Source organism: Oncorhynchus clarkii, chromosome 13 (genome assembly GCF_045791955.1).
Source record: "Oncorhynchus clarkii lewisi isolate Uvic-CL-2024 chromosome 13, UVic_Ocla_1.0, whole genome shotgun sequence".
NCBI lineage: Eukaryota > Metazoa > Chordata > Actinopteri > Salmoniformes > Salmonidae > Oncorhynchus > Oncorhynchus clarkii.
In genome coordinates this window covers 5,069,331-5,096,972 of record NC_092159.1, presented here as the reverse complement: position 1 = coordinate 5,096,972, position 27,642 = coordinate 5,069,331, and the positions used below count along the sequence as shown (strand labels likewise).

General features: G+C 46.2%; 2 protein-coding genes across 3 annotated transcripts; one reads left to right on the top strand and one right to left on the bottom strand.

Annotated features, from left to right (window-relative positions):
- Nucleotides 1-88: 88 nt before the first annotated feature.
- Nucleotides 89-20,611, bottom strand: LOC139424310 (very-long-chain enoyl-CoA reductase-like). Of its 2 annotated transcripts, XM_071176017.1 has the most exons (12): nt 19,276-20,611; nt 9,349-9,399; nt 7,408-7,459; nt 6,117-6,161; nt 5,425-5,528; nt 3,818-3,933; nt 3,477-3,582; nt 2,757-2,829; nt 1,698-1,744; nt 1,518-1,575; nt 1,304-1,392; nt 89-712 (listed from the first exon to the last, which is right to left on the bottom strand). In XM_071176017.1, exons 1-12 carry the CDS (start codon nt 19,288-19,290, stop codon nt 539-541), a joined length of 930 nt encoding a protein of 309 aa, XP_071032118.1. In that variant the 5' UTR covers nt 19,291-20,611; the 3' UTR covers nt 89-538. The 2 variants fall into 2 exon arrangements, with proteins under 2 accessions (XP_071032118.1, XP_071032117.1); XM_071176016.1 differs by lacking the exon at nt 19,276-20,611 and having other exon boundaries at nt 9,349-9,844.
- LOC139424309 (dnaJ homolog subfamily B member 1-like) lies at nt 20,134-27,304 on the top strand. Its single transcript, XM_071176015.1, has 4 exons — nt 20,134-20,714; nt 22,610-22,944; nt 23,079-23,348; nt 23,561-27,304. Exons 1-4 carry the CDS (start codon nt 20,495-20,497, stop codon nt 23,789-23,791), a joined length of 1,056 nt encoding a protein of 351 aa, XP_071032116.1. The 5' UTR covers nt 20,134-20,494; the 3' UTR covers nt 23,792-27,304.
- The last annotated feature ends 338 nt before the right edge of the window (nt 27,305-27,642 follow it).

The window sequence follows — 27,642 nt, the reverse complement described above, 5'->3', positions numbered from 1 at the left end:
TGTATTAGTCTCCAGTCTAGTAACAGTAGTCTAGATGAGATGTTTTTTAAACTGAATGTCTTCTAATGAAAGTTCCAACAGAACGACCAAAAGCTCATGGTTTATTTCCCCATGTCTGATCAGACTTTGGTATTGTTATACTTCTTCACATGAGTAAAAAACAACTAAAGTAACCCAGAGCAGATAGACCTACACCTTGTTATATACTGGTCGCATCCCAAATGGCTCCCTAGCCCCTATGTAGTGCACTACTTTTGACCAGAGGGCCCTGTAGTAGTGTACCATTTGAGACACCAGACTGTCAGTCAGGTTATTAAACACTCAGATAAGAAAAATAACAATAGCCAATCACGTGGGTTGAGGAGCGTTGTTAGGCAGAAACTTCTGTGTGGGAAAGCATAGTATAAGACAGTCTCCTCAATGTTTTTTTTTTTTGGGGGGGGTAAGTGTTATTAATTGGAGGGGGGGGGTAATCAAGGGGGCAGGGTTCTCATTCCAGGTCAGTCCAGTGTAGGTTTGGGTGGGTCTCCAGTCTTCTCTAGAGAACGAAGGGGAGGATGGGCGAGCGAAGGGGAGGGTAGTCCCGGAACTCTTTCAGGTAGCTGCGGTGCTTCCCCTTGGCCCACACCGTCATCTGGATGAAGCCCACCGCCGTGAAGAACGCCACCGGCAGACACTGAGTCATCAGGGTGAAGCCGAACCACGAGCCCAGCTACAGGAGAGATGGTGTTACACACATACTTTTATATGACACACACACACACACACTACATAGGAGAAAGAGAACAATGGTGTCACACACACACACACACATCATAATGTGGATGTTGAATAAGGCAGCCCCTCGCACCTCTGATTCAGAGGGGCTGGGTTAAATGTGGAATACATTTAGTTATATAACTGACCAGGTATCCAAACCCGTTTCCTATACACAAAAATTTCACTGCAAACTTCTACCACTAGGTGGCCATGAGCCTAACTACTACAGTGAGAGGCAGAGGGCAGCGTCACCCTGGACTAAATACAGGGTGATGTCGCCCCTAGACGTTGATCTTTGCATTTTCCACACTAATGGTTAAGATTGGTGGAGGGGAAGCTGATCCTAGATCTGTGGTTAGAGCGTTGGACTAGTAACCGGAAGGTTGCAAGTTCAAACCCCCCGAGCTGACAAGGTAAAAATCTGTCGTTCTGCCCCTGAACAAGGCAGTTAACCCGCTGTTCCTAGGCCGTCATTGAAAATAAGAATTTGTTCTTAACTGACTTGCCTAGTTAAATAAAGGTAAAATAAATAAATAAGACTCACCTCATAGGTGTAGTTGGGACAGGAGACCAGCAGGAAGATCCAGGTGAAGGGGTTCTTAGTGGGGTAGGGGATCTTCCTGGTCTTAGATCCTGATGGAGACAGACAGAGGGAGAGAGATTATTGTGGGCTACTGTTTTGTAGCACACAGAGAAAACAGTGCATGTTGAACTGATTGATGTGTTCTAATGTTTGCATATTCAATAGGAGTGTGTACCTGGTGGGCGGAGGTTCCGCAGGGCGATATGGATGGAGAAGTTACCAACCTGACAGAACTGAGAAGATGGCATCTACTAAATAACCATTTACTATGATATTGTTCTATTACTATAGTATACAGGATGAGTACATTATAGTAGAGTACATTATAGTAGAGTATAGAACAGTAGAGTCTTACCAGAAAGATTATGAGGGCAATCCTGACCTGCTGCTCACCATAGATTGCTGAAAAGACAAGGGTGGTTAATATAGTACCGTACTCACTAGGGGTGGTTAATATAGTAGCGTACTCACTAGGGGGTGGTGTATATGGAGGGTGGTTAATATAGTAGTGTACTCACTAGGTGGTGGTTAATATAGTAGCGTACTCACTAGGTGGTGGTTAATATAGTAGCGTACTCACTAGGGGGTGGTGTATATAGAGGGTGGTTAATATAGTAGTGTACTCACTAGGTGGTGGTTAATATAGTAGCGTACTCACTAGGTGGTGGTTAATATAGTAGTGTACTCACTAGGTGGTGTATATAGAGGGTGGTTAATATAGTAGCGTACTCACTAGGTGGTGTATATAGTGGGTGGTTAATATAGTAGCGTACTCACTAGGTGGTGTATATAGAGGGTGGTTAATATAGTAGCGTACTCACTAGGGGGTGGTGTATATAGAGGGTGGTTAATATAGTAGCGTACTCACTAGGTGGTGTATATAGAGGGTGGTTAATATAGTAGCGTACTCACTAGGTGGTGTATATAGTGGGTGGTTAATATAGTAGCGTACTCACTAGGTGGTGTATATAGTGGGTGGTTAATATAGTAGCGTACTCACTAGGTGGTGTATATAGAGGGAGGTTAATATAGTAGCGTACTCACTAGGTGGTGTATATAGGGGGTGGTTAATATAGTAGCGTACTCACTAGGTGGTGTATATAGAGGGTGGTTAATATAGTAGCGTACTCACTAAGTGGTGTATATAGAGGGTGGTTAATATAGTAGCGTACTCACTAGGTGGTGTATATAGAGGGTGGTTAATATAGTAGCGTACTCACTAGGTGGTGTATATAGAGGGTGGTTAATATAGTAGCGTACTCACTAGGGGGTGGTTAATATAGTAGCATACTCACTAGGGGGTGGTTAATATAGTAGCGTACTCACTAGGTGGTGTATATAGAGGGTGGTTAATATAGTAGCATACTCACTAGGTGGTGTATATAGTGGGTGGTTAATATAGTAGCGTACTCACTAGGGGGTGTATATAGAGGGTGGTTAATATAGTAGGCCATCCAGGCAGCAAAGCCCCAGTAGTAGGTGCAGTTCTGGAACACAGGAATACAGAACACACTTTATCACACACAGGCTTCATCCCGAATTGCACCCAATTCCCTATATACTGCACTACCTTTTAACCAGGGCCCATTACCCTATCCACTATATAGTGCACTACTTTTGACCAGAGTCATATGGGCCCTGGTCAAAAGTAGCGCATTACATAGGAAATAGGGAGCCAATTAGGATGCGGACCACAGTGTCAGATGACCCCAGAATCTCTCAGCAGGTTCAAAGGTCACCCTGGGTTGAAGAGACAGGCTAGGGTTCCCTAGATGAGGTATGTGTAAGGTGATACACCATCACGATGAGGTAAGAGGGCAACTAAGGCTGTGGTGTGTGTCAGAGAGAGAAAGAGACACAGTGAGTGTGTGTTATGAATGCGTGTACCATCAGTGTGTGTGCATGCGTCAGTGTATGTGTGGGCGTGTCAGTGTGTGTGTTATGAATACGTGTGTGTGTGTGCATGAGTCAGTGTGTGTGTGTGTTATGAATGCGTGTGTGTGTGTGTACCGTCAGTGTGTGTGTGCATGCGTCAGTGTGTGTGTGTGTTATGAATGCGTGTGTGTGTGCATGCGTCAGTGTGTGTGTGTGTGTTATGAATGTGTGTGTGTGCATGCGTCAGTGTGTGTGTCACCTTGAAGATGTTGCGTAACGGCATGGTCCCGTGGGAGAAGCGATGGACAAACAGGGTCTCCAGGAGTCTCTTCAGGTAATGGAAGGAGTGACACATACAGGCTAGACTGGGATCACACACAAACTACATTACCCAACATGCACCAGGATACTCACCATAGCAACCAAAGACAATGGTTCTCCTTATTCCTGCCATTCGTAGTTTGATGAACAAGAGTTCAACTAGCAGACAAATATGATTCACATCTAACAAGCGGCTCATTGCAGTTCCACTCAGATCTACAGTCGTCTGCATGACCCAGTGTGTGTGTGTGTGTGTGTGAGAGAGAGAGAGAGACTCACTGTACGACCCAGTGCTTGCTGGTGGTGAAGTCATATTTGGGGGCGTAGATGAAGGGAACACGGAAGTAGAACATTAGGTAGAGGAGGAGAGGACCACCATACTCTGTCAGAAACACCTGAGAGACAATCAGAGACCTATTTCAATTGACTGACTTCCTCATGTCAACTGTAACTCAGGAAAATCTTTGAAATTGTTGCATTTATATTTTTTGTTCAGCATAATATAGTCCAGCTCCGGATCATTCATCAACCCTGTTGTGTCAGAGCTCTGGATCATTCATCAACCCTGTTGTGTCAGAGCTCCGGATCATTCTTCAACCCTGTTGTGTCAGAGCTCCGGATCATTCATCAACCCTGTTGTGTCAGAGCTCCGGATCATTCATCAACCCTGTTGTGTCAGAGCTCCGGATCATTCATCAACCCTGTTGTGTCAGAGCTCCGGATCATTCATCAACCCTGTTGTGTCAGAGCTCCGGATCATTCATCAACTCTTGTCTGAGCAGCAAAGGACAAAGCCATTTTAAAAACTGTTGCTACTGTGTTACTTACAAAACATAACTTAACTTTTCTCCCTCCCTCTAGTCTGCCCAGCTCTCCTCCTCCTAGTGGAACACTGGTGTTTACGTGTTGGACTAACAGATGTCCAGCCAGCCAGCCAGCCAGCCAGCCAGTCAGCCAGTCAGCCAGCCAGGATAAATTTATCGCTCTGTTTTCCACACCTGTTCCTGCCTAACCGACAGTTACCCCTCCCTCCCCCTCACGTCCCTCCCTCCCCCTTCACGTCTCTCCCTCCCCCTCACGTCCCTCCCTCCCCCTCACGTCCCTCCCTCCCCCTCACGTCCCTCCCACCCCTTCACGTCTCTCCCTCCCCTTCACGTCTCTCCCTCACGTCTCTCCCTCCCCCACACGTCTCTCCCTCCCCCACACGTCTCTCCCTCCCCCACACGTCTCTCCCTTCCCCACACGTCTCTCCCTCCCCCAGTTAATGTGACAGGGACTTTAATAGTGATTCTCAACAAAAACTAATATACACCAAGGTCAGGAGGAAACTAATATACACCAAGGTCAGGAGGAAACTAATATACACCAAGGTCAGGAGGAAACAAATATACACCAAGGTCAGGAGGAAACTAATATACACCAAGGTCAGGAGGAAACTAATATACACCAAGGTCAGGAGGAAACTAACATACACCAAGGTCAGGAGGAAACTAATATACACCAAGGTCAGGAGGAAACTAATATACACCGAGGTCAGGAGGAAACTAATAGCCACAAGTTAGTGTGCACACACGTGTGTGTGTGGTATGTGTGTGCCTGTGTGTGTGGTATGTGTGTGCCTGTGTGTGTGGTATGCGTGTGCCTGTGTGTGTGGTATGCATGTGCCTGTGTGTGTGGTATGCGTGTGCCTGTGTGTGTGGTATGCGTGTGCCTGTGTGTGTGGTATGTGTGAGCCTGTGTGTGTGGTATGCGTGTGCCTGTGTGTGTGGTATGCGTGTGCCTGTGTGTGTGGTATGCGTGTGCCTGTGTGTGTGGTATGTGTGTGCCTGTGTGTGTGGTATGCGTGTGCCTGTGTGTGTGGTATGTGTGTGCCTGTGTGTACTCACGGTCACCCAGCTGATTTGAGCTCCCAGGTCTCGGAAGTAGAAGGTTGCCGTGGTTCCCACAGGAAGATGCTGCAGAACATCCTCATCCTTTAGAGACTTACCCTCTGATAGAGAGAGAAGAAGATAATTCTGATTAATAACAGCCCCACAAACAAGTTGCATGATCAGTCCTTACCCTCACTACTATACTATAGATATCAACTGTCCTGTACCAGCCTGCTACCATCACTACTATACTATAGATATCAACACTGTCCTGTACCAGCCTGCTACCATCACTACTATACTATAGATATCAACACTGTCCTGTACCAGCCTGCTACCATCACTACTATAGATATCAACACTGTCCTGTACCAGCCTGCTACCATCACTACTATACTATAGATATCAACACTGTCCTGTACCAGCCTGCTACCATCACTACTATACTATAGATATCAACACTGTCCTGTACCAGCCTGCTACCATCACTACTATACTATAGATATCAACACTGTCCTGTACCAGCCTGCTAACATCACTACTATAGATATCAACACTGTCCTGTACCAGCCTGCTACCCTCACTACTATACTATAGATATCAACACTGTCCTGTACCAGCCTGCTACCATCACTACTATACTATAGATATCAACACTGTCTTCATACAGACTGAACAGCAGAAGACTGGTTTGGAGTTAGACTTACTTGGGTCTAGACGGATGGACTGTCTGGCTGCGTACCATTGAGGATCTGAGACAGACGGACAAGGGCCAGACAGGTAGACCAGACAGGTAGACCAGACAGGTAGAGGGAGGGACAGACAGGTAGAGGGAGGGACAGACAGGTAGAGGGAGGGACAGACAGGTAGAGGGAGGGACAGACAGGTAGAGGGAGGGACAGACAGGTAGAGGGAGGGACAGACAGGTAGAGGGAGGGACAGACAGGTAGAGGGAGGGACAGACAGGTAGAGGGAGGGACAGACAGGTAGAGGGAGGGACAGACAGTTAGAGGGCGGGACAGACAGGTAGAGGGAGGGACAGACAGGTAGAGGGAGGGACAGACAGGTAGAGGGAGGGACAGACAGGTAGAGGGAGGGAGACCAGACAGGTAGAGGGAGACCAGACAGGTAGAGGGAGGGACAGACAGGTAGAGGGAGGGACAGACAGGTAGAGGGAGGGACAGACAGGTAGAGGGAGGGACAGACCGGTAGAGGGAGGGACAGACAGGTAGAGGGAGGGACAGACAGGTAGAGGGAGGGACAGACAGGTAGAGGGAGGGACAGACAGGTAGAGGGAGGGACAGACAGGTAGAGGGAGGGACAGACAGGTAGAGAGAGGGAGACCAGACAGGTAGAAGGAGGGACAGACAGGTAGAAGGAGGGACAGACAGGTAGAAGGAGGGACAGACAGGTAGAGGGAGGGACAGACAGGTAGAGGGAGGGACAGACAGGTAGAGGGAGGGACAGACAGGTAGAGGGAGACCAGCAAGGTAGAGGGAGGGACAGACAGGTAGAGGGAGGGACAGACAGGTAGAGGGAGGGACAGACAGGTAGAGGGAGGGACAGACAGGTAGAGGGAGGGACAGACAGGTAGAGGGAGGGACAGACAGGTAGAGGGAGACCAGACAGGTAGAGGGAGGGACAGACAGGTAGAGGGAGGGACAGACAGGTAGAGGGAGGGACAGACAGGTAGAGGGAGGGACAGACAGGTAGAGGGAGACCAGACAGGTAGAGGGACAGACAGGTAGAGGGAGGGACAGACAGGTAGAGGGAGGGACAGACAGGTAGAGGGAGACCAGACAGGTAGAGGGAGACCAGACAGGTAGAGGGAGACCAGACAGGTAGAGGGACAGACAGAGAAAGAAGACAGACACACAGACAACAGGGGGGGGGGGTTAAACTCTTTAGCTTTATCTAATTGAAATACTGTATATTGAAGTGAATTTAATTGTAGTAGAATGTGCTTGCTGTGTAATGTCAATCTAAGGTTGTACTCACGGCTTTTGTGGAACATAGACTTGATCTCCCCAATAGTGGCATTTGGCTCAACCTGCAAATCAAGAGAGATGAGTGTGATACACCCCTCCCCCCTCCCCCCTCCCCCCTCCTCCTCCTCATTGCCCTTTCATGTGATTACCAGTAAATTTAGCTCTAGCTCTGGCCACACCCCCTGGGTACTGAGTATCAAACAGCTGGCATTATCACCACACACACACACCACACGGCATAAATATAACAGACACATACAGCGCCAAAACACACACACACACAGTCATAGCCACACCGCAACAACAATCCCACAAAGACAAACTGACAAAAGACGCACACACAACCATTTAACAGCGGCCACTCCCAGATTGATGCCAAGTCTGGAGGTTGAGGGGCTTGCGCTGAACCCTGTTCCCCCAGCCAGACTGCCTCATCCTGGGGGCTTAGCCCTGACATACCCCCCTAACTCCAGTCAGCAAGGACTGGATGGTTCTGCCCAGCCATGGGCCACTATAGCCAATACTAGTCGCCGGGCAGAGGAACAACGGACAGTCCTTACTGGCTCGTTGATACGGTCTAGATGTTTGTACAAAGACTGTATTGAAGGTGGGTCACAACATTCAAACTGAAAGGTCCTAAACACTGGACTCCCCACGAGGCTGCTCCATTCTTTTTGGCATCCTGACAACATTCACCAGACATTCTACTACTACTGTATTGGTCTGTGACATCACAGAGGTCTTCCCTCAGACATTCTATTCTCTTTATGACATCACCGAGTTCCTCTCCAGACATTCTAGTCTACTTATGACATCACAGGTCTTCCGCAGATATTCTACTCTCATGACATCACAGAGATTCTATTTATGACATTGCAGGTCTCCAAGATATTCTAGTGTCTTCATGACATCAGAGGTCTTTCCCAGAGAGGCTACTCTTTTTAAATCACATAAAGTATTCTCCAGACATTTAATCTTTATGACGTCACAGAGGTGAGGTCTTCAAGAGATTATAGTCTACTTGTGACATCACAGGTTTCTCCCAGACATTCTAGTCTCTTTATGACTTCACCCCAGACATTCCAGATAATTTACTTGACAACATTAGATTAGAATAACTTTATTCAACTCCACCAATATAAAATTATAATAACCAAATTAAATACTCACTCCCACATCTTAGCCCTACTTCAGGAATCTCTCAGTCTCCATGACGTGGCCATGGAAACTGTGTTAAGCTGAGAACAGGTCTCAGAGCAGTGGTAATCCTGCGAGGACGTGACCTGATACCTTGCAGCTCCTGTATGCCCTACTAATATCACACTAACACCATACAGAACCTAATACAGTGCTATTAAAACTATAACACCATGATAAACCTAGCTAGGTGTTACACCTGTCATTTACCCATCAGACTATAACACCATGATAAACCTAGCTAGGTGTTACACCTGTCACAGTCTATAACACCATGATAAACCTAGCTAGGTGTTACACCTGTCACAGTCTATAACACCATGATAAACCTAGCTAGGTGTTACACCTGTCATCTAACCATCAGACTATAACACCATGATAATAGACAGGAGTTTTAACCTCTAAGCCATAAGAACGATAGTTCACTCCAGTCCTAGGTAGTACTGATCACTCTGGGCTGTTCTTGCTCAGACAAGGCTTAACTACTTCAGGTTGTATCTGGAGCTACACAGCACTATACAGACTGACTGGGCTCAGACAGACAGACAGACAGCACTATACAGACTGACTGGGCTCAGACAGACAGCACTTCTGACCCGAGTACAGTGGAACGTCCTACATTAGACTAATAGTCCTATCTAGCCTGCACCTGTTGCACCATTTAACACAGAGACACACACAGATAGACGTACACACACAGATATAGACGTGTGCCCCCCCCCACACACACACAGTATTTGTGAAGAGGTCTTACCTTGTCCAGGAAGCAGAGTTTGTCCTTGGTCTTGGCATCCAGAATCTCCACCTCAAAGAAAACCACAGCTTTCTTAGCCTTCTTAGCTTTGGGCCGTTTAACGGGGGGTGCTGGCACCCCTGGGACACTCCCCGGACCAGCCTTTTTGTGGGTAGCCCCCTCTAGTACTACGGTATCCATATGCACACTCCACCACCACTAGCCTCTCTATTTAATCCCTTTGTCTGAAAAAATACAGTTGTTTTCTCAAGTCCCTCAGTTTGAGCAAAGAGAGGAGAACGGGGGCGCCTGGTTTCAGCTGTGGAAATAAATCTCTCCCCCTCGTTCGCTCTGTCGTTTTCCATCCCTCCCTCCTTCCTTCCTTTCTATCATTCTGTCACCCCCCCTCTCATTCCTTCTTCCCTGGCACACTGGCTGCTTTATTTAACCCCACCCCCACACAGCCCTGCTCCCCTGTGAAGTCATGTACAGCAGGGAGCAAAGTTTATAGAACAGTAAGAAAAGTTGATGCATTCTTGTGTTGAGTTGATTTTGAACCCCCCCCCCCCCCACTAAGATACCCGAGCACCCCCCTCCCCAGTCTAGAAGGAAGTATGTGTCATCAGTCCCCCCCCCCCCCCCCCCCACAGCTAAATAAAAAGTTATGCGTAAGCAACCCTCTCTCTGCCCTCAACACCTCTACTCCCCCCCCCCCCCCCCCCCCCCCCCCCGGCTTAGTTAGGGGATTTCTCCTCCGGCCACACCCTCCACCTTCCCTACCCCCCTCCCCTCTCCTCCCGGTTTAGTTAGGGGATTTCTCATAATGTCTGGAAACATCACCCTATACCCTGAAACCTCACATCCAAACAAAACCCATCGATCTCAAAGATAACAAACTGTAGAACACGATGCACAAAGGACCACTGTTACCCCTTTACAGGAAGAACTGTGCAGATGTTACAGAACCCCTTTACAGGAAGAACTGTGCAGATGTTACAGAACCCCTTTACAGGAAGAACTGTGCAGATGTTACAGAACCCCTTTACAGGAAGAACTGTGCAGATGTTACAGAACCCCTTTACAGGAAGAACTGTGCAGATGTTACAGAACCCCTTTACAGGAAGAACTGTGCAGATGTTACAGAACCCCTTTACAGGAAGAACTGTGCAGATGTTACAGAACCCCTTTACAGGAAGAACTGTGCAGATGTTACAGAACCCCTTTACAGGAAGAACTGTGCAGATGTTACAGAACCCCTTTACAGGAAGAACTGTGCAGATGTTACAGAACCCCTTTACAGGAAGAACTGTGCAGATGTTACAGAACCCCTTTACAGGAAGAACTGTGCAGATGTTACAGAACCCCTTTACAGGAAGAACTGTGCAGATGTTACAGAACCCCTTTACAGGAAGAACTGTGCAGATGTTACAGAACCCCTTTACAGGAAGAACTGTGCAGATGTTACAGAACCCCTTTACAGGAAGAACTGTGCAGATGTTACAGAACCCCTTTACAGGAAGAACTGTGCAGATGTTACAGAACCCCTTTACAGGAAGAACTGTGCAGATGTTACAGAACCCCTTTACAGGAAGAACTGTGCAGATGTTACAGAACCCCTTTACAGGAAGAACTGTGCAGATGTTACAGAACCCCTTTACAGGAAGAACTGTGCAGATGTTACAGAACCCCTTTACAGGAAGAACTGTGCAGATACAGTGTTTGGTAACAGAATAAAACGGAGGGAGATTTTACTCCAATTCTGTTACCAAACTTTACATTTGTACAGTTTTTCCAGTAAATACTTATTTTATTTACTGTGTGAATTAGACAAAGTAGTCCTTGTGCATACAGTGCCTTGTGAAAGTATGTGTTCTCGGGGTGACGAGAGGCGCTGGGTTTGCGCCAGACATAGCGTTCTCCTTGATGGCCAAAAAGCTCCATTTAGTTTCATCTGACCAGAGTACCTTCTTCCATATCTTTGGGGAGTCTCCCACATGCTTTTTGGGGAGGGTCAAATGTGTTTGATTATTTTCTTCTGGCCACTCTTCCATGAAGCCCCTCTCTGTGGGGTGTACAGTTTAAAGTGGTGCTACGGACAGATACTACAATCTCTGCTGTGGGGCTTTGCAGCTCCTTCAGGGTTATCTTTGGTCTCTTTGTTGCCTCTCTGATTAATGCCCTCCTTGCCTGGTCCGTGAGTTTTGGAGGGTGGCCCTCTCTTGGCAGGTTTGTTGTGGTGCCATATTCTTTCATAACGAATTTAAAATGGTGCTCCGTGGGATGTTCAAAGTTTTGGATATTTTTTTTTAGAACCCAACCCTGATCTGTACTTCTAAACCACTTTGTCCCTGAGCTGTTTGGAGAGAACCTTGGTCTTCATGGTGCCGTTCCTTAGTGGTGTTGCAGACTCTGGGGCCTTTCAGAACAGATATATATACACATACACACACTGAGATCATGTGACACTTAGATTGCACACAGGTAGACTTGATTAATCTAAGTATGTGACTTCTGAAGGTAATCAGTGGCACCAGATCTTATTGAGGGGCTTCATAGTAAAGGTAGACTTGATTAATCTAAGTATGTGACTTCTGAAGGTAATCAGTGGCACCAGGTCTTATTGAGGGGCTTCATAGTAAAGGTAGACTTGATTAATCTAAGTATGTGACTTCTGAAGGTAATCAGTGGCACCAGGTCTTATTGAGGGGCTTCATAGTAAAGGTAGACTTGATTAATCTAAGTATGTGACTTCTGAAGGTAATCAGTGGCACCAGGTCTTATTGAGGGGCTTCATAGTAAAGGTAGACTTGATTAATCTAAGTATGTGACTTCTGAAGGTAATCAGTGGCACCAGGTCTTATTGAGGGGCTTCATAGTAAAGGTGGACTTGATTAATCTAAGTATGTGACTTCTGAAGGTAATCAGTGACACCAGGTCTTATTGAGGGGCTTCATAGTAAAGGTGGACTTGATTAATCTAAGTATGTGACTTCTGAAGGTAATCAGTGACACCAGGTCTTATTGAGGGGCTTCATAGTAAAGGTGGACTTGATTAATCTAAGTATGTGACTTCTGAAGGTAATCAGTGACACCAGATCTTATTTAGGGGCTTCATAGTAAAGGTGGACTTGATTAATCTAAGTATGTGACTTCTGAAGGTAATCAGTGACACCAGATCTTATTTAGGGGCTTCATAGTAAAGGTGGACTTGATTAAACTAAGTATGTGACTTCTGAAGGTAATCAGTGGCACCAGGTCTTATTGAGGGGCTTCATAGTAAAGGTGGACTTGATTAATCTAAGTATGTGACTTCTGAAGGTAATCAGTGACACCAGGTCTTATTGAGGGGCTTCATAGTAAAGGTGGACTTGATTAATCTAAGTATGTGACTTCTGAAGGTAATCAGTGACACCAGGTCTTATTGAGGGGCTTCATAGTAAAGGTGGACTTGATTAATCTAAGTATGTGACTTCTGAAGGTAATCAGTGGCACCAGGTCTTATTGAGGGGCTTCATAGTAAAGGTGGACTTGATTAATCTAAGTATGTGACTTCTGAAGGTAATCAGTGACACCAGGTCTTATTTAGGGGCTTCATAGTAAAGGTGGACTTGATTAATCTAATGATGTGACTTCTGAAGGTAATCAGTGGCACCAGATCTTATTTAGGGGCTTCATAGTAAAGGTGGACTTGATTAAACTAAGTATGTGACTTCTGAAGGTAATCAGTGACACCAGATCTTATTTAGGGGCTTCATAGTAAAGGGGGACTTGATTAAACTAAGTATGTGACTTCTGAAGGTAATCAGTGGCACCAGGTCTTATTTAGGGGCTTCATAGTAAAGGGGGACTTGATTAAACTAAGTATGTGACTTCTGAAGGTAATCAGTGACACCAGGTCTTATTTAGGGGCTTCATAGTAAAGGTGGACTTGATTAAACTAAGTATGTGACTTCTGAAGGTAATCAGTGACACCAGGTCTTATTTAGGGGCTTCATAGTAAAGGTGGACTTGATTAAACTAAGTATGTGACTTCTGAAGGTGATCAGTGGCACCAGGTCTTATTGAGGGGCTTCATAGTAAAGGTGGACTTGATTAATCTAAGTATGTGACTTCTGAAGGTAATCAGTGACACCAGGTCTTATTTAGGGGCTTCATAGTAAAGGTGGACTTGATTAAACTCAGTATGTGACTTCTGAAGGTGATCAGTGGCACCAGGTCTTATTGAGGGGCTTCATAGTAAAGGTGGACTTGATTAATCTAAGTATGTGACTTCTGAAGGTAATCAGTGACACCAGGTCTTATTTAGGGGCTTCATAGTAAAGGGGGACTTGATTAATCTAAGTATGTGACTTCTGAAGGTGATCAGTGACACCAGATCTTATTTAGGGGCTTCATAGTAAAGGGGGACTTGATTAATCTAAGTATGTGACTTCTGAAGGTGATCAGTGACACCAGATCTTATTTAGGGGCTTCATAGTAAAGGGGGACTTGATTAATCTAAGTATGTGACTTCTGAAGGTAATCAGTGACACCAGGTCTTATTTAGGGGCTTCATAGTAAAGGTGGACTTGATTAATCTAAGTATGTGACTTCTGAAGGTAATCAGTGACACCAGGTCTTATTTAGGGGCTTCATAGTAAAGGTGGACTTGATTAATCTAAGTATGTGACTTCTGAAGGTAATCAGTGACACCAGATCTTATTTAGGGGCTTCATAGTAAAGGGGGACTTGATTAATCTAAGTATGTGACTTCTGAAGGTAATCAGTGACACCAGATCTTATTTAGGGGCTTCATAGTAAAGGTGGACTTGATTAAACTAAGTATGTGACTTCTGAAGGTAATCAGTGACACCAGGTCTTATTTAGGGGCTTCATAGTAAAGGGGGACTTGATTAATCTAAGTATGTGACTTCTGAAGGTAATCAGTGGCACCAGGTCTTATTTAGGGGCTTCATAGTAAAGGGGGACTTGATTAATCTAAGTATGTGACTTCTGAAGGTAATCAGTGGCACCAGGTCTTATTTAGGGGCTTCATAGTAAAGGGGGACTTGATTAATCTAAGTATGTGACTTCTGAAGGTAATCAGTGGCACCAGGTCTTATTTAGGGGCTTCATAGTAAAGGGGGTGAACACACACGCATCACTTTTACATTTAAAAAAATAAATATTTAAACAAGTAATTTTTTCATTTCACTTCACCAATTTGTACTATGTCCATTACATGAAATCCAAATAAAAATCTATTTAAATTCCAGGTTGTAAGGCAACAAAATAGGAAAAACGTCAAGGGGGTGAATACTTTTGCAAGGCACTGTAGAGTTGTATGGTTTTATAAACTGTGAAATCAATGCTTTTTTGACAGTTTGATATACATTTTAAAGTGAAAAATCTGACTCTACGCAATTCCATTACTGTAGAACTGCCCATAAAATGATGCTTTGTAGTCCACACACACACACAGCAAGCCAGGCATAGCTAGGATTTCTCTAGCTATTTAAACCCCCCCATTCCATCTACCCCAGTCTAATAAAAGACCCCCCTGGGATAACAGCCTTTCCTTGTGCTGGGGGTCTAAAGCAGTACTGGATAGACAACTGTCATAGCTGGGATACTGTTATGGTAGGGCTGGGGTAGTGTTATGGTAGGGTAGCGTTATGGTAGAGATGGGGTAGTGTTATGGTAGGGCTGGGGTAGTGTTATGGTAGGGTAGCGTTATGGTAGAGATGGGGTAGTGTTATGGTAGGGATGGGGTAGTGTTATGGTAGAGATGGGGTAGTGTTATGGTAGGGTAGCGTTATGGTAGGGTAGTGTTATGGTAGGGATGGGGTAGTGTTATGGTAGGGTAGCGTTATGGTAGGGTAGTGTTATGGTAGGGATGGGGTAGTGTTATGGTAGAGATGGGGTAGTGTTATGGTAGGGTAGCGTTATGGTAGGGTAGTGTTATGGTAGGGTAGTGTTATGGTAGGGTAGTGTTATGGTAGGGATGGGGTAGTGTTATGGTAGGGTAGTGTTGTGGTAGGGCTGGGGTAGTGTTATGGTAGGGTAGTGTTATGTTAGGGTAGCGTTATGGTAGAGATGGGGTAGTGTTATGGTAGGGATGGGGTAGTGTTATGGTAGGGTAGTGTTATGGTAGGGATGGGGTAGTGTTATGGTAGGGTAGCGTTATGGTAGGGCTGGGGTAGTGTTATGGTAGGGTAGTGTTATGGTAGGGCTGGGGTAGTGTTATGGTAGGGTAGTGTTGTGGTAGGGCTGGGGTAGTGTTATGGTAGGGCTGGGGTAGTGTTATGGTAGGGTAGCGTTATGGTAGGGCTGGGGTAGTGTTATGGTAGGGTAGTGTTATGGTAGGATAGTAGGGCTGGGGTAGTGTTAAGGGTAGTGTTAAGTGTAGGGTAGTGTTATGGTAGGGCTGGGGTAGTGTTAAGGGTAGGGTAGTGTTATGGTAGGGCTGGGGTAGTGTTATGGTAGGGTAGTGTTATGGTAGGGCTGGGGTAGTGTTATGGTAGGGCTGGGGTAGTGTTAAGGGTAGGGTAGTGTTATGGTAGGGCTGGGGTAGTGTTATGGTAGGGCTGGGGTAGTGTTATGGTAGGGTAGTGTTATGGTAGGGCTGGGGTAGTGTTAAGGGTAGTGTTAAGGGTAGGGTAGTGTTATGGTAGGGCTGGGGTAGTGTTAAGGGTAGGGTAGTGTTATGGTAGGGCTGGGGTAGTGTTAAGGGTAGGGTAGTGTTATGGTAGGGCTGGGGTAGTGTTAAGGGCTGGGGTAGTGTTATGGTAGGGATGGGGTCGTGTTATGTTAGGGCTGGGGTAGTGTTATGGTAGGGCTGGTGTAGTGTTATGGTAGGGCTGGGGTAGTGTTATGGTAGGGCTGGGGTAGTGTTATGGTAGGGCTGGGGTAGTGTTATGGTAGGGCTGGGGTAGTGTTAAGGGTAGGGGTAGTGTTATGGTAGGGCTGGGGTAGTGTTAAGGGTAGGGTAGTGTTATGGTAGGGCTGGGGTAGTGTTATGGTAGGGCTGGGGTAGTGTTAAGGGTAGGGCTGGGGTAGTGTTATGGTAGGGCTGGGGTAGTGTTATGGTAGGGCTGGGGTAGTGTTATGGTAGGGCTGGGGTAGTGTTAAGGGTAGGGTAGTGTTATGGTAGGGCTGGGGTAGTGTTATGGTAGGGCTGGGGTAGTGTTATGGTAGGGCTGGGGTAGTGTTAAGGGTAGGGTAGTGTTATGGTAGGGCTGGGGTAGTGTTATGGTAGGGCTGGGGTAGTGTTATGGTAGGGCTGGGGTAGTGTTAAGGGTAGGGTAGTGTTATGGTAGGGCTGGGGTAGTGTTATGGTAGGGCTGGGGTAGTGTTATGGTAGGGCTGGGGTAGTGTTATGGTAGGGCTGGGGTAGTGTTATGGTAGGGCTGGGGTCGTGTTATGGTAGGGCTGGGGTAGTGTTATGGTAGGGCTGGGGTAGTGTTATGGTAGGGCTGGGGTAGTGTTAAGGGTAGGGAGGTGTTAGGGTCAGGAAGGGGTAAAACGTGGAGCTCTAGAGTAGGACAGCATTGGAACTAGCTAAATTCAAGACTCGGGTAGTAGTCAAGGTGGGAGGAGTGCTGTGCTGCCATGACTGAGTGGGGAAGACAGAGGGATTCGTAGAACACTCCAGCTCATTATAGTGCACTGATAGGTTCCCTCCCTCTCTACAGGTTGACAGACGGTGTATCTCTAGTCTACTGGACTCTGGCATCTCCACACCGTTCTTCGCACTGACACACAGGTCAGTGTTAATGATTAATGTTATTTACTGGTTGTTTAAGCACAGAAATGCACTGTGAGCTTAGCACAACGTTCTCTACGGACAGACCTGATGATGATGTAGTGGACTAGCAACTGATCTACAGTCAGGTATATTCTACCACCCGAATTGTCCTAGATCTGTGGTATGGTGGATTGAGTGTCCATCTTCACCCAATGTGTGTTGTCAGTGCAGCGAGGCGCAGGTGTCATGCCTAGGTCTATATTTACTATTACAGGGCTTTGGCTCCACCTTGTGGATATGTGTTATAACTACATCAGCAGTGATTTTGTGTTGTGATGATTGTATTCATTGGAGATCATTTGGATTCAAGATGAATGCAGACAGTCATGCAGACAGCAACGCAGACAGTAATCTGGTTGATTGTTAGCAATCCTTCCCTGATGGCCAATGACGCATTGATACGGGCCCAACATTTATTCTATAGTCAAATGCACATCTTACCAGTGCAATAACATGTCTATATTGGGCTTCCTGCAGACTAATCTAGATATCACTGTAGCCTGCTGGTATGTTAGCTTTACTACAGCCTCCAAGAGTTCTGGACCTTTCCGGCAGAACACTAGGTTACATTGTAGCAGGCGAGCGGGTCCCAGCTCCTCTATAGCTGTTCTGTCCCTCAGTTACTACATTAGAAAGAGAAAACGCTCTTGGAATGAAAACCTCCCAGTGCATAGAGGCATCAGACAGACCTGGGTTGAAGTACTATTTGAAATGCATAATTTGCTTGATTGATCTTTCCCTGGCTTTAACACAGACCAATGGAATAGTCCAATAGCTGCAAACGTTAACCCATCTACAACTCTAGATAGGCTAGAGGGCAAACTCTCACAGTATTGGATCGAGTTCAAATATCTTGTACGAGGAGGAGGAGGAGACATTGGGGAGGGGCGGGAACCCACTGGTCGGGGCACTTCTAACTCTACACAACTCCCCAAACTGGCTCCTTCACATCCTGTCGATTGGGTTTGGTCGGCACACATGCTGTAGCTTCAGTCCTGGTAGCCATGACAACACCTGCTGTAGCTTCAGTCCTGGTAGCCATGACAACACCTGCTGTAGCTAGCTCGCCTGCAGTCTAGAAAGCGGTTTTAAAATCTGACTGTAGGAGGATTAACTCCTCTCTAGACACTGATATAAGATCAGTTTGTATGCGATTACCCCCAAATGGCTAAGGTTAGGTTTAGTGGGGGTTAATCTGGTCCTAGATCTGTGTGTATTGGGTCTGAGAGAGCCACAAGGACAACACATGTAGAGGTAAATGTCTATGGGTCTGTCTCCCTATACAGCCATCAGAGTGAAGGTGGTCATGTGTTTCAGAGGACATAGTAACTACCATTATTGCCTGTTTGCTATGAATTTAACACAGTAGCCAGTGGGGTTTGATATGATTACATATACATCCTTGCATGCAGCCTTTCCTGCTCACCATATAACTTTGTCTCGTATTTGTGATTGAAAAACCTAAGTCGACGAGGCTATGTGCAATAGGAGTTTAGATTTAAGCTAGGCCTAGTTGTGTCATCACTTTACTCTCCTATATGCAGATCAACAAATCAACAGACTGTCAAATCAGTCTGATATGAGACGCAGTGGCCTCTTATGTTCATACAGTAAAGTAGTGTAACGGTCAACATTTCTACCCGAGAGGCTACATTATTGTACGACACGACACTCCCCACAAGGTTAGATTTGATGCGCACTTGACTGTTCACCTGCAATGATAGTCTCGCTGCCCTGCAGTGAAGCAACAATGCCGAGATAAGAACTCTTCAGCGTTCCAATCCACCAGCGGTGGCGCAGCCTAGTGTATGCATTGTGAGAAAACAACGACTGGTAAATAGATACATAAACTAGTAACCTATCTGTTTGGTTGGTTGGATTGCTGTTTATTGTGAAAGTAGAAGTGATAGGCTATGTCCATGATATGTGAATTGCAGGCAAGTAGACTACAACTTCGACCAGAGAGTCTACAAGCACACCACCCGGGCTGGAGGCTTTGACATCGGAGTGAGCTCGTCTCTGTTCTCCAGCGTGTCCTACCATCCTAAATCTGACCGTCGGGAAACTGACTGACAATCTTACAACACCGGTAATGAAACAGCTAGAAATATAATGTACAGAATCCCGATGAAAGGTTTCGAGTTACAGCGGATACTATCTTACCTCGTAATGCTTCATCTTGGCAGTTTGTGCTCGCTCTCATCCAAGGTGAGCGACGGGTCGTGCCTTCCAATCAGAGCAAGAGGAAGCATTGATGGCTTTCAGGTCCCCAATTGGTCCAATGATTGGGAAGTCCAATGGTTACCTCTTTACTATCACGTCCAATCAATGTATCGGAAAGCTAAGTAGATATGCCGTACTTCCCGTACTGTAGCCAATGGGGGAGTAGATTAAAAAATGGAGTGATTCGTTTGGACAAATGGAGATGCGGGGTAAATTGTATTAGCGGGTGATTATGTTAGTAAATCTTACGTTATCAACACCAGGGCAAACTACATACTGACTTTACAGATCAGCAATTTTAGTTCGTAGATTACCGACTGTTATATTGGGCGTAATGTGTCAGCGATGGTTTTCAAAAGCAGCAAGGCTGTTTGCCAAGGACAGGCCTGGACCTCTTTGTGGGCATTTGACCAAGAAGAGGCTAGTAAAAGTTTAAATAACGTAATTATTTAAATTGAGAAAGGACAGGGCTCAACCTAACGCATAGTACCAATAAACCTGAAGCATAGCGAGGACTAAACCTATAGTTCCAACAAACGCGACAGACAAACCACATTATGAGGGAATCAGTTTTGTTCCGGGGATCCATATAGGTTTTCCTCTGCGCAGTTTGCAGACACATTGTCATACATTCTGTTCACTAACACGATTCTTAGTACGTTTGATACATCCAGTGAGTCAACACTGTATCTGACACCACACACACACACACACACACAGGGGTGAGATTTCTACAAAGAAGGCGTGGTTGAGTTTCGGCTCGACTACAGAGGCGTGTCCTGTCGAACTGTCAAACTCAGTGACGCTCAGTTAGGCGTGATCGGTCCCATGAACTTTCGTCCGACAGGAGTTGAGCTGCGTTCAGACTCATCCTGATGCTGCTAGAAAATTCTCGAACTTTCTGCGCGGGTATAAACTAGAATGGGTCCCAAGCGGAGCTGACAACGGTAGCGTTCTTCAACAGTAAGTGTACAGTTCAGGTTAGGCTTTAATACGTTTATTTACCATTCCATAGACAGACTGCCTGCAACCGGACCAGCGCATTTAAAGAGAACTACCCGTCTACCTTGTGAATTTGATTGGCAGTCAGCACAGGCTCAAGCAAGGGAACTTTAAACTATTTCTCGCAGCTATTCGGTATTAACACACCGACAGCTAAATGGTCAAAATGGGTAAAGACTACTATAATGTTCTGGGCATACAGAAAGGGGCGACGGAGGACGAGATCAAGAAGGCTTATCGCAAGCAGGCTCTGCGTTACCACCCGGATAAAAACAAGTCTCCCAAAGCCGAGGACCAGTTTAAAGAAATAGCTGAAGCTTATGACGTCCTGAGCGACCCAAAGAAAAAGGACGTTTACGACCGATTCGGCGAAGAAGGTACGTGTTCTGTTGACCAGACACAACATGTTATTATTAAAAGTGATGAATAAATACACGTTGTTTTCCGAAGTACTTTAGTTAGGTAGGCCTATCGGAAACGATTTCAAAGCTGCGATTTATAAGGATGTAAAGCTGAATCATTGTCATTGGATATTTGGATGCGTATTAAGGCGAAAAGGCATTTCAAGATCTGTCTCAAGAACCTGCCTCTTTTCCTCTGATAATCTACTATTCTTCAGTGTTGCTGAAATCGTTGTATTTCTAGTGTTCTAACGCTTTGGGCCACAGAAGTTCCAAAAACAAACGCTATATGCTTATAACAAACCAAGCAATAGCTCATAAGCCTTCCCTTCTTGGACTGTGTGAGCAACAGTTTATAAGTCTACATTTCTTAGCCTATGTGAGCTATATTTTATAACGAGAAAGGGCAAGACACAGCAGGCCTATAGCATCTATCAGTTTTCCCCCGTTGTCCATTCTTATGATTGTGCTGCAAGAGATTCGCGAGTTCCAACAAGAATCCCTTGCAGCACAATCATAAGAATGGAGGAGGGGAAAAAAAACTGATAGATACAATAACACTGCACGCCAAGAGCGGAGCGGCGAGGGAGAGGTGCGCGCCCACTACTGGAAGGTTCGGGCGCTGACGTCACAGCGGGGCGGAGACTTTGACAGTTTGGCGCTAACCTGTCAGCAAGTTTCTCAAACGACAGATAGTGTGGCTGTGTACTCCTTAGTATGTGAAATGGCTAGCTAGTTAGCGGTGGTGCGCGCTAATTGCGTTTCAATTGGTGACGTCACTCGCTTTGAGACCTTGAAGTAGTGGTTCCTTGCTCTGCAAGGGCTGTGGCTTTTGTGGAGTGATGGGTAACGATGCTTTGTGGTGACTGTTGATGTGTGCAGAGGGTCCCTGGTTCGAGCCTGTTAGGGGCGAGGGGACGGACTAAAATTATACTGTTACACTAGGTTACAACGGTGCTGCTGTGTTCTTATCAGTTGTCTTTAAAGACTAGTCTAGATAACTCAACGGCCAAGCTGCATTATTCCGTGTATAGCAACAGACACTGTAGACCACAGGAGGTTGGTGGCACCTTAATTGGGGAGGATGGGCTCATGGTTATGACTGGAGCGGAAGTGGTGGAATGGTATCAAATACATCAGACGCATTGTTTCCAGGTGTCTGTGTTCCATTTGCTCTGTTCTGGCCATTATTATGAGTCAGCCTCCCTTCTATCTCTACACACAGAGCGTTCCTCCCTTCTAGCCCTACACACAGAGCGTTCCTCCCTTCTAGCCCTACACACAGAGCGTTCCTCCCTTCTAGCCCTACACACAGAGCGTTCCTCCCTTCTAGCCCTACACACAGAGCGTTCCTCCCTTCTAGCCCTACACACAGAGCGTTCCTCCCTTCTAGCCCTACACACAGAGCGTTCCTCCTTTCTAGCCCTACACACAGAGCGTTCCTCCCTTCTAGCCCTACACACAGAGCGTTCCTCCCTTCTAGCCCTACACACAGAGCGTTCCTCCCTTCTAGCCCTACACACAGAGCGTTCCTCCCTTCTAGCCCTACACACAGAGCGTTCCTCCCTTCTAGCCCTACACACAGAGCGTTCCTCCCTTCTAGCCCTACACACAGAGCGTTCCTCCCTTCTATCTCTACACACAGAGCGTTCCTCCCATCTAGCCCTCCACACAGAGCGTTCCTCCCATCTAGCCCTCCACACAGACTCATTGTTTCCACAACCATGGGTGCCACTGCACATAGGAAATGTTTACACAACTTATATTGAAAGAAGTCTGGACCAGAGCCACAAATGTTTAACTCTCCCTCTCTCTCTCTCCCCTCCCGTCCCCCCCCCCCCCCTCCCTTCCTTCCTCCCTCTCCTCTCCAGGGTTGAAAGGAGGAGGCCCCCCAGGAGGAGGGGGTGTTCCCGGGGGCCCTAGTTTCAGCTACTCCTTCCAAGGCGACCCCCACGCCATCTTCGCCGAGTTCTTCGGGGGCCGGAGCCCCTTCGACCAGTTCTTCCCCCGAAACGGCGGGGGCCCAGACGGGGACAGCATGGACACTGACGATCCCTTTGCTCGTTTCGGGATGGGGGGCGGTGGCATGGGGGGGTTCCCCCGTTCCTTCAGCACAGGGATGGGGGGAGGAGGGATGGGAGGGCAGATGGTTGAGAAGCACCAGGACCCACCCGTGCTCCACGACCTCAGGGTGACCTTAGAGGAGGTTGGTTGGTTGACTTATTTTCTTTGACCATTCAAGGTATCCATATACACACAGCACATCATACAATTTTAAAAAGTTGTGTAGGATAACACCATAAAGTCGATGCCTCGTTTCCATCGTGGTCTTTTTTAAAGGTGCTCTCAGGCTGCACTAAGAGAATGAAGATATCCCACAAGCGGCTGAACGCAGACAGACGGACCCTCCGGATGGAGGACAAGATCCTGGAGGTGGAGATAAAGAGGGGATGGAAGGAGGGGACGAAGGTCACCTTCCCTAAAGAGGGGGACGAGACGCCGACTAACATCCCGGCAGACGTGGTGTTCGTGGTCAAGGATAAGCCACACCCGGTGTTCCGGCGAGACGGCTCTGACATCGTTTACCCCGCCAAGGTCTCCCTCAGAGAGGTAAGGCAGAGTGATCTGAACTTTAACTAAACTAAATATATTTTGTTTTTACACGATCCTCTCCAAGTGCTCGCTAAACAAATTGATAGTACTTAGAATGACTCATTCTTGAACCTACAGACAACTGTTTGTATGTAGACTAGAGTGATGAAGTGTAATCTCTCTCTCGCTCTCTCTCGCTCTCGCTCTCTCTCTCTCTCCTTCCTCTTCAGGCGCTGTGCGGATGCACGGTCATCGTCCCCACGTTGGACGGCAGGACAGTAACCGTGACGACAGGGGACGTGGTGCGTCCGGGGATGAAACGCCGCATCACAGGGGAGGGGCTTCCTCTGCCCAAGCGGCCCGATCGCCGCGGTGACCTGCTGGTGGAGTACGAGGTTGCGTTTCCGGAGAGACTGAGTCAGAGTGCCAAGGAGACCATCGCACAGGTGCTTCCACCCTAGTCCTGATAGCTATAAACTATGAACGTCTTCAGGACAAAACGGACGGAGCAGACGAACAGTGAAAAGCAACATGTGGCTCTCCTCCCTATCGCCTCTGACCAAAGAACATTTATCGGCGCCATTTTCTGTTCCTTTCCAGACGATTCTGAGTGTTGAATCGCCATCGTTCGTCGACACCCATCAGGTGACCTACTGCGCACGGCCAACTTTCGTTACGGTGTCTCTTGTCCTTTAGTTGAGGAAACTGTCACTCTGGACCTTGTGAGTCCACTTCAGAACCACTAGTGAACTGAGGAAACTGTCACTTTGGATCTCGTGAGTCCACTTCAGAACCACTTGTGAACTGAGGAAACTGTCACTCTGGACCTCGTGAGTCCACTTCAGAACCACTAGTGAACTGAGGAAACTGTCACTTTGGACCTCGTGAGTCCACTTCAGAACCACTAGTGAACTGAGGAAACTGTCACTCTGGACCTCGTGAGTCCACTTCAGAACCACTTGTGAACTGAGGAAACTGTCACTCTGGACCTCGTGAGTCCACTTCAGAACCACTAGTGAACTGAGGAAACTGTCACTCTGGACCTCGTGAGTCCACTTCAGAACCACTAGTGAACTGAGGAAACTGTCACTCTGGATCTCGTGAGTCCACTTCAGAACCACTAGTGAACTGAGGAAAACTTGCAACCCATATTATTCAAAAAGCATCTTAGAGTAGTTATGCTGATCTAGGATCAGTGTAGCCTTTTAGATAATAATACATGTGACTACATGGACAGGGGGGCACCTGATCCCAGATCAGCACTACTGCACTGTAGAACCAGAGACCATCAAATAAATGTTGTTTGGCTTCCTTTAGTATGAGCCTCTTTTTAGCTGTACTTCCCCACTAGGGAATGTTGCCATGTACAGACTAGAGCCATTGGCTTGTTAGCAGTGGTTCCCAAACCTCTCCTCTGGGACCCTCAGACATTTAACACAACATTGTTGTAGCCATGAACTGGCTCACCTGGTTCACCTAGTCAAGGGCTTGAACTGGCTCACCTGGTTCACCTAGTCAAGGGCTTGAACTGGCTCACCTGGTTCACCTAGTCAAGGGCTTGAACTGGCTCACCCGGTTCACCTAGTCAAGGGCTTGAACTGGCTCACCTGGTTCACCTAGTCAAGGGCTTGAACTGGCTCACCTGGTTCACCTAGTCAAGGGTTTGAAATGGCTCACCTGGTTCACCTAGTCAAGGGCTTGAACTGGCTCACCTGGTTCACCTAGTCAAGGGCTTGAACTGGCTCACCCGGTTCACCTAGTCAAGGGCTTGAACTGGCTCACCCGGTTCACCTAGTCAAGGGCTTGAACTGGCTCACCTGGTTCACCTAGTCAAGGGCTTGAACTGGCTCACCTGGTTCACCTAGTCAAGGGCTTGAACTGGCTCACCTGGTTCACCTAGTCAAGGGCTTGAACTGGCTCACCTGGTTCACCTAGTCAAGGACTTGAACTGGCTCACCTGGTTCACCTAGTCAAGGGCTTGAACTGGCTCACCTGGTTCACCTAGACAAGGGCTTGATGATTAGTTGATATGAGAGAGGGGAGATTAGGGTGAGAATGAATGGATTCTATTTGACTCCCTCTCCAAGACATTTAGTGCCAGAGAGACTGTTGGAGTAAGAGATTCATCATGATTCATCTTGTCGATTGGTTGACTAATGTAATCAGGTGTTCTAGCTCTTGAGTAGATGAAATCCATTCGTCTGCGGGTCCCCCAGGAGAGGTCTGAAAACTCCTGTTTTGGGGGATTAGATTTGTATCTCTTGGTGGCATGTCTTTGCAGATGGCGTCTTTTCATGTATCTATTCTAGGGGTTTATGGATCATGGGTTGTTTTCATGTATCTATTCTAGGAGTTTAGGGATCATGGGTTGTTTTAATGTATCTATTCTAGGGGTTTAGGTAACATAGGTTGTTTTCATGTATCTATTCTAGGGGTTTGGGTAACATGGGTTGTTTTCATGTATCTATTCTAGTGTTTAGGTATCATGGGTTGGTTTCATGTATCTATTCTAGTGTTTAGGTATCATGGGTTGGTTTCATGTATCTATTCTAGTGTTTAGGTATCATGGGTTGTTTTCATGTATCTATTCTAGGGGTTTAGGTATCATGGGTTGTTTTCATGGTTTTGGATTCTGATCAAATCAATAGAAAGTATTGCCACTGATCACTGATCAATGCCCATAGTGTGATAATGCCCATAGTGTGATAATGCCCATAGTGTGATAATGCCCATAGTGTGATAATGCCCATAGTGTGATAATGCCCATAGTGTGATAATGCCCACAGTGTGATAATGCCCATAGTGTGATAATACCAGTAGTCATCGGTTTAGAAGAGAAACAACGCTATTTGAATGTATAGAAATATAATCTATAGAACGGACCTTCCCATTCAAGTCAATGCTGATTCCATTTCTATGCTTGAATGGTCTTTACTTTTCCAGGATGCCTACAATAACAGGGTGGAGGGAAGTGTGAGTGAGAGGTGTGTGTTTCAGCTAGTGTGTATGAGTTAGCTAACTAGGTGAACTGTTTGTACAGAAATGGTTTGGAACGTATGACTTGCTGTGGGATCTGGGCTATGTATGGTGTAACTGTTGGATTGGCTCCTATCATGAGATAGGATGTTAGCACAGTAACCATGGGAGATATAGGCTTTCATGTTAAACCCATAGTACTCCTCTTTACTCAATATTACACACAACATGTATCGGTGCTACCTGTTGTTGATGCAGTAAGTGAAAACTGTCCAGAAACTGATATAAAGCTGTTTTATTGAGCAAAGAATATCAACATTTGCTTTGTAATTATTTATGCATTTAAATGGAAGATCACTCACCTCAATATAGGAACCATTATTTCTCCTTCACAACAGGAACTAGTTTTATGTTTAAATCATGTCGTTTTATATTCAAGGAATACTTTTAAGAAAAACGTTAACCCTGGACAGAATCTTCTAAAACTACAACCAGACTTAGTTTGCTATACATTTGTCATGTGTGTATTATATTACTGAACAGTTTGCTATACATTTGTCATGTGTGTGTTATATTTCTGAACAGTTTGCTATACATTTGTCATGTGTGTGTTATATTACTGAACAGTTTGCTACACATTTGTCATGTGTGTATTATATTTCTGAACAGTTTGCTATACATTTGTCATGTGTGTATTATATTTCTGAACAGTTTGCTATACATTTGTCATGTGTGTGTTATATTTCTGAACAGTTTGCTACACATTTGTCATGTGTGTATTATATTTCTGAACAGTTTGCTATACATTTGTCATGTGTGTGTGTTATATTTCTGAACAGTTTGCTACACATTTGTCATGTGTGTATTATATTTCTGAACAGTTTGCTATACATTTGTCATGTGTGTATTATATTTCTGAACAGTTTGCTATACACAGAATGTATTTTCTACGTGAATAACTTTCCTAGGTAAATAAAGTATGTTTTCTTCTAGATAAACGGATCCCTGTTTGTCTCTGTAGAAAGATGTAATGAACGTGTTGTGACAGTGTAATCTGGTATGAAGACGTCTCCTGGCTGGAGACGCGCCGGGGCCTCTTCGCTGCCTGTGTCTATGTGTTGCACAGCTGGCTAGCTGGCTGGCTCTTAAATGTACACCGAGAGCCAACCTTAATACTATGCATGTCAATCTCTCACGGCTCAAAGTGGAGGGATTGACTTCATCAATACTTTTATTTGTGAAAAGTATTGTTGAATGCAGCAAGCTGTCTGTTTAAACTACTAGCACACAGCTCAGACACCCATACATACCCCACAAGACATGCCACCAGAGGTCC

Coding starts and splice junctions, on each gene's coding strand:
- LOC139424310 (XM_071176016.1), bottom strand. CDS start 9,528: ATGGATACCGTAGTACTAGAGGGGGCTACCCACAAAAAGGCTGGTCCG. Junction 2,830..3,476: donor CGTTACGCAACATCTTCAAG/GTGACACACACA, acceptor CCTGTGTTCCAG/AACTGCACCTACTACTGGGG. Junction 1,745..2,756: donor CCCTCTATATACACCCCCTA/GTGAGTACGCTA, acceptor TTGTCTTTTCAG/CAATCTATGGTGAGCAGCAG.
- LOC139424309 (XM_071176015.1), top strand. CDS start 20,495: ATGGTCAAAATGGGTAAAGACTACTATAATGTTCTGGGCATACAGAAA. Junction 22,945..23,078: donor TCAGGGTGACCTTAGAGGAG/GTTGGTTGGTTG, acceptor TCTTTTTTAAAG/GTGCTCTCAGGCTGCACTAA. Junction 23,349..23,560: donor CCAAGGTCTCCCTCAGAGAG/GTAAGGCAGAGT, acceptor CTTCCTCTTCAG/GCGCTGTGCGGATGCACGGT.